Genomic DNA, 9,581 nt, shown 5'->3' on the forward strand with positions numbered 1-9,581 from the left:
ATAAATAACATTGATGTAACATTCAACAAATATAACATACAAAATGTTAACAGGAATTTATGACTTACACAAACATAATGAGGAGAGTTTCTTACATGAATCAGTTATACACTTGTATTTCACAGATTCTATAAAAGGTATGTTTGGTTTCTAGGTAACAACACATGAGGAACTGGATGGTGTCAGTATGTTATCAGTGGCTGCCAATCTAACACCGTTTTCAGACTTCAACCAAAGTCCCAGAAACATGTACCAATGTCAGGTATATATACTTTAATACCATTCTTCAGTACTATTACACACTCCTTATGTAGATATAAAACAATACTGGTCGGAGACCATCAACCGGACACTTTTGGAACATTTTTCCGTACAAATTTCATAATTTTTAACCTAGAGACCTACAAATTTGACACAGTTCCGCTAGGTTCTTCTCCTAACTAACAAACTAGATTGTTTATTTCTGATTGTATTGACACTTATATCTGAGGCTCGACAAGGAGGGTATCAAAATTACCTAAATTGTCTACACTACAGTACCATGTGTCCGGACAGATATGTACATGACGTGATTTAATTCAGATAAAAGCTTGGGTGTTTTGATTTTTAACATGATATACAATATGTCAGTAACAAATGCTGAAGTTTTGGATATTCTATTATTCACTCTGCAAATGATTATAGCTGGTATATGAGGTCAGGCATTGCTTTCTTGACCCCCAAATTTCAACGTCAACATTCTTGAAATAGACATTAAAATATTACCATTTACGGAGGTTGAAATAAATTTATTTACTTAATTTTAAAATAAACATGCACTTATTGTTGATAAAAAAGTGACTGACAACCACTGAACAAAGAAAATACTAAATTAAGCATTTTCGGGGCCGTCCGGGTTTGGTGGTTGTCCGGTTTTGGTGGTCCCCAACAAGTAGCATAGCTTGTAGTAAACTTCTATGTTAATTATTACAAAAAATTTAATATTTTTCACATGTTGATAATAACCAAAATTTTAGATACTCACTTTTGGGTTACATTATCTTCAACAGAGTATCCTGAGATCTTTGTCCACCAGTAAAACAGGAAAGTAACCATAGACCTGTATCATTGTCCATGTGACTTAAAATCTCAACTAAATAAAGGACAAATAAAAACACATCATAAAATATATATACACATGTAACTGAAAAGTGCCTTATTGATGCTACCTTTAAATTTGATTGTAAATATTTGAGTCAAAACGAATCCAAGAATTATTGCCATAAAATATTTACAAAAAAAATTCAATATTACAGATGGGTAAGCAGACTATGGGTGTACCATTACATGCCTTAAAGTTCAGATCAGATAATAAGCTGTATAAAATACAGACCCCACAGACTCCGATGGTCAGACCGACCAAGTATGACTACTATGACATGGATTCATACCCACTTGGTACAAACGCTGTGGTTGCTGTTATTTCTTATACTGTAAGTTTATACATCATTTTGTTAACAAGTTTCATGGTGTTTACCTTGCAACTCAGTGAGTTCACCAGCATATGCTATTTTCTCAAAGCTAGTTTGTAGATTATTTGAATTTTTGGTCAATATTTTTACTTCTATTTAGCTAATTTTTTACATACAAAGAAAAGGAAAGATCCATCCTCCAAAAAAGCAGCCCAACTCAATTGAAGTCAATAGTAAAATTATGTAATGAGTCTTTTAATGACATGCTTATCTTCATAAATTAACAACTTCAAGAATTGTAAATCGTAAATTTATTAATGTTTAGGACTTAAAAATATTACTCCATTATTTTGAAACTTTCAAAGTTAATGAATTTATTGTGTCATTTTAAAAAGTATGCACAAATCTTATAGATTAAAAAGAAACTGAATAGATGTTATCTGGAACTCTGCAAATGTGGGTTTTTCCGTTCTAATCTAGGGGTACAAACAAACTTACTATTAAAGCTTCACGGTGCCTAACCATTCTCAATAGAGTGGTCAGTGAGTTGTGCATAAAATCAACATATTTACCAAATTGTAACTGTTTAATTTTGTTTGTGGAAAAACCCACTTTTGCAGAGTGTCAAAGTAACTCAAATAATTCTGAGTACCTATGACAAATTTCTATGTTTTTTACGATACAAAGGGATACGACATGGAAGACGCTATGGTTATCAACAAGGCAGCATTCCAGCGAGGCTTTGGTCATGCCACAGTATACAAGACTGAGATAATAAATCTAGGAGATTTAATTAAATCAGGATTTGATACCACACCACTTATATTCTGTCAGTATATTGTGCTGTGAAATTGAATACAGCAAAATCATTATTTATTATTCATGGGACACTAATTTTTGTGATTTTTCGTGGATAGGTCAATTCATGAAAATTAAGATACCATGAAATTTTATATGTATGCTGTACGTTAATTGCATTTGACATTTTTACAAAGCAAATAATGAAGAACCCACAGAAATGTCCTTTTTGACAGAAAAATGAAAATAATGCCCATGTTTTTATGTGAATTACATTATTTGATTTGACAGTATTTTGACATGTGTTGCTGAGACGTTATGATCATTTTCTGATTGTAAACCACTTCTCCTACACTGATGTTACTTTAAATGTTATCAGAGTGATTTAATTCTTTTGTGTGTAGAAGATAGCTGTACAACATGTATAATGTCAATGTTACTTTAAATGTCTGCCTACTTATCTCATTTAGGAAAAATTTTAGATTGATAATCAAGGGGTGACATGTTCAATCCTAGGGGAAGGCAAATTTAAATTTTGCTGTGAAAACTGATCTTGGACATTAAGGATACTCATGGCTGATTCTGAAATCATGTTGTATAAATAGTCGGTCAATCTTGGAAAAATTGTTGATTACTGGCTATAGTTATCCCTTGCTGAGATTTGACCAAAAATGTGTGAAAATTTGGCGTATGACAAACTAACAAAAGTAACTTTAAAACATGGAAAAAGAAACATTATGAAACAAAACCAAGATGTGTTTAACACAAAATAACTCCAATTCTTATGTATGGATTGACTAGTTTAAGGATAGGATTGTTTATCCTTTCACAACATTGTCTATTTTGTCTATTAGTTTATTTTGCAAGTTTATCACTATTTTAATTGTTACAATTTTAGCATCATCAGAAACTAGCAAGGCGTACCTGGCAGGTGAAGTAGACTTGGACGGTTTACCTTATATAGGCAGATGTATCAAGCCTAATACAGTTTATTACAGGTGAAATTTAATTTTTAACCCTTACCACGCTCAATTTCTTAATTGGACTCACCTGTCTGTCAATCTGGTCAAAAACATTCATCATTTTAAGGGAAAAATTCAAAATAAATACTGGGTCTGACTGAATAGCAAACAGTGCAGATCATGATCATATAGAATCAGTGGCTACCAACAAGCTAATGGTTTAGTACCATAGCAACCAATTTTTATGCTCCCCGAAAAATTTCGGGGGAGCATATAGTCGCCGCCTTGTCCGTCCGTCCGTCCGGCCGTCCGTCCGGCCCCTTTTCTTGTCCGGGACATACCTTTGAAACAACATAAAAGTATAAGAGGTATCAACATGAAACTTTGTAGGTAGATAGATCTCATTGAGTAGGTGTGCAGTGCACAAGAACCGTAACTCTGCCTTGCCTAATTTTTGAATTATTCCCCTTTGTTTATTTTTACACTTTGAACTTTGTCCGGGACATAACTCTAAATGTATAAGAGGTATCAACATGAAACTTTGTAGGTAGATAGATCTCATCGAGTAGGTGTGCAGTGCACAAGAACCGTAACTCTGCCTTGCCTTATTTTTGAATTATCCCCCTTTGTTTATTTTACACTTTGAACTTTGTCCGGGACATAACTCTAAAAGTATAAGAGGTATCAACATGAAACTTTGTAGGTAGATAGATCTCATTGAGTAGGTGTGCAGTGGACAAGAACCTTAACTCTGCCTTGCCTAATTTTTGAATTATCCCCCTTTGTTTATTTTACACTTTGAACATTGTCCGGGACATAGCTCTAAAAGTATAAGAGGTATCAACATGAAACTTTGTAGGTAGATAGATCTCATTGAGTAAGTGTGCAGTGCACAAGAACCGTAACTCTGCCTTGCCTAATTTTTAGTTCGACTATACGAAGTATATGGAGAGCTGTCCTACTCGCCCCGGCGTCTGCGTCGGCGTCCGCGTCCAGATTTTAGATTAAAGTTTTGGTGCAGTAAAATATTTTTCACTATAACTTTGTCATTTCTTAAGGTATCAACTTCAAACTTCAAATATATGTTCCTTATCATCAACCACATCTTATGTGACAAGGTTCATAACTCTAGCACCAATATTTTCAGATTTATCTCCCCTTGAACTTAGAATTTTCCTTAAAAAATACTATTTTTTACTGATACTTCTTTATTTCTTAAGGGATCAACCTCATACTTCAAATATATGTACCTTATCATCATCCCCATCTTATGTGACAAGGTTCATAACTCTAGCACCAATATTTTCAGATTTATCTCCCCTTGAACTTAGAATTTTCCTCAAAAAATACTATTTCTTACTGTTTCTTCTTTATTTCTTAAGGGATCAACCTCATACTTCAAATATATGTACCTTATCATCATCCCCATCTTATGTGACAAGGTTCATAACTCTAGCACCAATATTTTCAGATTTATCTCCCTTTGAACTTAGAATTTTCCATAAAAAATATTATTTTTTACTGTAACTTATTTATTTCTGAAGGGATCAACTTCATACTTCAATTATATTTACGTTATCATCATCCACATCTTATGTGACAAGGTTCATAACTCTAGCACCAATATTGCAAGAATTATCTCCCCATAAACTTAGATTTATTTACTAGAAAAATGTTATTTTTTATTTTAACTTTTTTTTAAAGGTATCTACCTCAAACTTCAAACACTTATTCCTTATCATCAATTTACATTTTATGTGACAATGTTCATAACTCTTGAAGCAATATTTACAGATTTATCTCTCTTTGAACTTAGGATTTTCTTTAAGAAATATAATAACTTCTTTATTTTTTAAGGTATCTACTTCAAACTTCAAATATATATTTCTTATCATTACACAAATGTTGTGTGGCAAGGTCCATAACTCTAGCATGACTATTTCTAGAGTTATTCCCCTTGATCTTGGAATTTATGTTAACAAACGTTATTTTTTACTGTAACTTAATACATAATTATAAATAATTGATTTTTCTTTCATAGTTTTGTCCTCCTTACTGAGTCCAGTATTTCATTAGTCGAGCTTCGCTGTCTCCTGTGACAGCTCTTGTTTAATTATCCCCCTTTGTTTATTTTACACTTAGAACGTTGTCCGGGACATAACTCTCAAAGTATAAGAGTTATCAACATGAAACTTTGTAGGTAGATAAATCTTATTGAGTAGGTGTGCAGTGCACAAGAACCGTAACTTTGCCTTGCCTAATTTTTGAATTATCCCCCTTTGTTTATTTCACACTTTGAACTTTGTTCAGGACATAACTCTAAAACTATAAAAGGTATCAACATGAAACTTTGTAGATAGATAGATCTCATTAAGTAGGTGTGCAGTGAACAAGAACAGTAACTCTGCCTTTCCTAATTTCTGAATTATCCCCCTTTGTTTATTTTCACACTTTGAACTTTGTCCAGGACATAACTCTTAAACTATAAGAGGTATCAACATGAAACTTTGTAGGTAGATAGATCTTATTAAGTAGGTTTGCAGTGGACAAGAACTGTAACACTGTCTTGCCTACTTTTGGAGTTATTGCCCTTTGTTCATTTTGACACTTTGAACTTTGTCCGGGACATTACTCTAAAATTATAAGAGATATCAACATGAAACTTTGTAGATAGATAGGTCTCATTGGGTAGAAGTGCAGTGCTTAAGAATCATTACTCTGCCTTGCCTTATTTTGAAGTTATTGCCCTTTGTTTATTTTTACTTTTTGACTTTTGTCCGGGACATAACTTTAAAACTATTAGAGATATCAACATGAAACTTTATAGGTAGCTAGATATAATTGGATAGAACTGCAATGCTTAAAGAACCTAAACAAAGCCTGGTCTTATTTTGGAGTTATTGCCCTTTGTTCATTTTTACACTTTGAATTTAACCCGGGACATAACTCTGGTATCATCAGGAAACTTTATAGATAGATAGATCTCATTGAATAGAAGTGCAGTGCAAAAAAACATAACTCCGCCTTGCCTAATTTTGGAGTTTTTGCCCCTTGTTCATTTTTTTTATACTTTCCTGTGTCCAGAAGCTTCTCGAGGAGCATCACCCGGTTCAACCGGTTCTTGTTGTCTTTGTGTTCAATTGATCAAGATAGATCTGTTTTAATAAATTGGCATTCATTTAGAGTAAATGTCAATCCACCTTGGGATTTTTAAGTCTTAAAAAAAGCTTTAATTTGCCTTGCTCCTATCATGCAATGCTAAAAACCTGAAAAAAGTCCTTGAATTTGATTATCTTCAAAATATTTCATGAAAAGTCATTAAATTTGTCTTAGAATTTGCTTGGAATGAAACTGTATGACAGAGTGCATGATACAAAACATTTTCCCAGTAATTTCCCTTTTTATCACTTTGAAAATAGGGCCTTGTATGGTTAACCTATTCCGCCAAGTGGGATTTATCAAAAAATTTCAAGTAATTACTTAATTTATTTAATGATATCTTTCATATTTGGTAGGTGGATACCTTTAACGGTCCTCTAATTTTTTGTGGTGTTAGGTGTCTCTAGGTCAAGGTCAAGGTCACTTGTGTAACAAAATAAATCTTAACATTTCTGCTCATACAGCCTTTATTTTTAAGTTAATGTCATTCATGTTTATAATAGTCATACCAAGGGAGGTCCTCTTCCTTTTCCTTTAGTAAGGGGTCATTTGGGTCAAGGTCGCCAATGTCAAAAATAGATTTTTTACACTTTTACGGGTGTATTAACCTTATTCTATCGACAGATGTCTTGTATATTTTGTAGGAACATAAAATTGAGGTATTCTCATTTGGATGGAGGTAGGTGACAGTTGGGTCAAGGTCACCAGTGCTAAAAATAGATTTTTACACTTTTGCTCATACAGCCTTTATTAGTCCCCTACCGGTTTACCGGAGGGGACTTTAGGTTTACCCTCCGTCCGTCTGTCCGTCCGTCCGTCCGTCAGTCCGTCTGTCCGTCCGTCAGTCCGTCCGTCCACAAAATTGGATCCTGCGATAACGCAAAAAGTACTGAAAATATTTTAATGAAACTTGATATATGGATTGATGGCAGTATGGAGATTATGCACGTCTTTTTCTTTTCTTCCTATGTTGAAAATTCTGGTTGCTATGGCAACAAATAGACTGAAAATATGGCAAATTTTACACATAACCTGGATCCCGCGATAACGCAAAAAGTACTGAAAATATTTTAATGAAATTTGTTATATGGATAGATGGCAGTATGGAGATTATGCACGTATTTTTCTTTTCTTCCTATGCTGAAAATTTCTGGTTGCTATGGCAACAAATAGACTGAAAATATGGCAAATTTTACACATAACCTGGATCCAGTGATAACACAAAAAGTACTGAAAATATGTTTATGAAACTTGACATATGGGTAGATGGCAGTATGAAATTATGCACATCCTTTTCTTATCTTCCTATGTTGAAAATTCTGGTTGCTATGGCAACAAATAGACTGAATTTCAAGATTTCTGGTTCTAGTTTTAAGTTTTTTCACTATAAGTTCTTTATTTCTTAAGGTATTTTCTTCAAACTTTAAATATAAGTTGCTTGTCATCAACCACATCATATGTGACAAGGTTTACAACTCTAGCGCAGAATTTTTCAGAATTACCTCCCTTGAACTTTAAATTTCATGAAAAAAAACATTGTTTTTTTTTTAATAACTTCTTTTTCTGAATGTATCTACTTCAAACTTCATATAAAATGTTTCTTATTATCACTCAACATTAAATTTTGTGAGTGTTCAATACTCTAGCAAGACTATTTCCAGAATATGCCCCTTTTGAACTTAAGACTTTTTTTTGAGAAATTGGTAATTTTTACTCCAACTTCTACAATCATGATAGGATTTTAAAAATGTTATATTTTGATAACAGGGATGTTTTAAAAAATAACTTTAGAGTGTCTTTCAGTCCGTCTGTCTGTACATAAAAACTGTTTCCTGTGATCACTTTTAAAGAACTTTTTCAACAAATTTACTTAAAATAGGAACCTAAGTGAAATGGCCCTTCAGAATGTTGCTTGGGCTCTTACCGGTAGGGGACTTATGGATTGCTTGCAATACTATGATAATTGCTTGTTTATTGACAGATTTGTATTATAATTGGTAGGAAGATAACTTACATGGTATTCTTCCTTTGGATGGAGTAAGGGGTCAGTTGGGTCAAGGTCAACAGTGCTAAAAATAGATTTTTACACTTTTGCCCATACAGCCTTTATATATTGACAGATTTATTTCATATTTAGTTAGATGCTTATATCCTAAAGAATGTAGCGCCTAATATGAAATAATTGTCATAAAAGTGGCAAAATGTAAACAAAGTAGAATTTTGTCTTCCATACAAATTAGCTACTTCACTCTCTAAAGTTAAATTATTGACAACAGTGAGCACGGGGGCATTTGTGTTTATCAAACAAAGATTCTTGTTTATTAAATTTATTAGTGTAAACTGTGTTGCACTGAGAAAAGTTAAATGTTCTGTTCCTGGGACAGCTCTTGTTAAATAAATGAAGGTTAAACAATAAGCTTAGTAGATAAATAACAGATTTATTTTTACAGTTACATAAACACACAAAGTGGTGCAGAGAAAGTAAACTATTACAAGAGCCAGGAACCAGCTTATGTAGAACATATAAAGCTGTTAGGCAATGATACGGGAACCAGTGGGAAATCAAAAGTTGCTATCATGCTTAGAATTGATGTAAGTTTATACATGTAGTATCATTTTGTAGATTGTTATTGCACTAAGATAACGATATAGTATTTTGTAATGTATTTGATGGAATGATTTGTTTTATATTGGCTTTCTGGGGCATCCATGACTGAATGTTTAAGCAGGGATTTACATCACTGTCAGATTACAGGGGTCCTATGGATGTAGGTCCCACCGCTTATACAGGGGGTCAAATTATTAAATTTGACTTTGAAGGTGCAAAAATTCATGGTGTCCAACTACAAAATTTTTGCAGTTCAACACCTTACCAAACAAAACTATTTACTTGTTATTATACCCCCAAAAACGAAGTTTGTGGGGGGGGGGTATATAGGAGTCACCCGGTGGTCGGTTGGTCGGTCGGTCGGTCCAGACGTCCGTTGCATTTTCCTTGTCCGGAGCATAACTTGAAAACTAATGGTTAGAATTCAATATAACTACATACAATGGTAAAGCACATTGAGAGGAAGTGCAGTGCACAAGAACCATAACTCTATTTTGACTAATTACAGAGTTAACTGTTATTGCCCTTTGTTACTTTTCCTTGTCCGGGGCATAACTTGAAAACTACTGGTTGGAATTAAAAACAACTTCATACAATTGTCAA

General features: G+C 33.4%; 1 protein-coding gene across 1 annotated transcript in view; it reads left to right on the forward strand.

Annotated features, from left to right (window-relative positions):
• The window catches only part of LOC132758428 (DNA-directed RNA polymerase I subunit RPA2-like), a gene marked incomplete at its 3' end in the record, with an annotated part of 32,120 nt that extends 23,158 nt beyond the window's left edge, over positions 1 to 8,962 (forward strand). Inside the window, 5 exon segments of the mRNA XM_060750103.1 lie at positions 155 to 262; positions 1,296 to 1,472; positions 2,139 to 2,280; positions 3,148 to 3,247; positions 8,821 to 8,962. Coding sequence (XP_060606086.1) covers positions 155 to 262; positions 1,296 to 1,472; positions 2,139 to 2,280; positions 3,148 to 3,247; positions 8,821 to 8,962 — 669 coding nt within the window.
• Between the last annotated feature and the right edge of the window lie 619 nt (positions 8,963 to 9,581).

The sequence above is a fragment of the Ruditapes philippinarum genome, unplaced genomic scaffold, assembly GCF_026571515.1.
Source record: "Ruditapes philippinarum isolate M1 unplaced genomic scaffold, ASM2657151v2 ctg644_1_1_1_1, whole genome shotgun sequence".
Classification (NCBI taxonomy): Eukaryota; Metazoa; Mollusca; class Bivalvia; order Venerida; family Veneridae; genus Ruditapes; species Ruditapes philippinarum.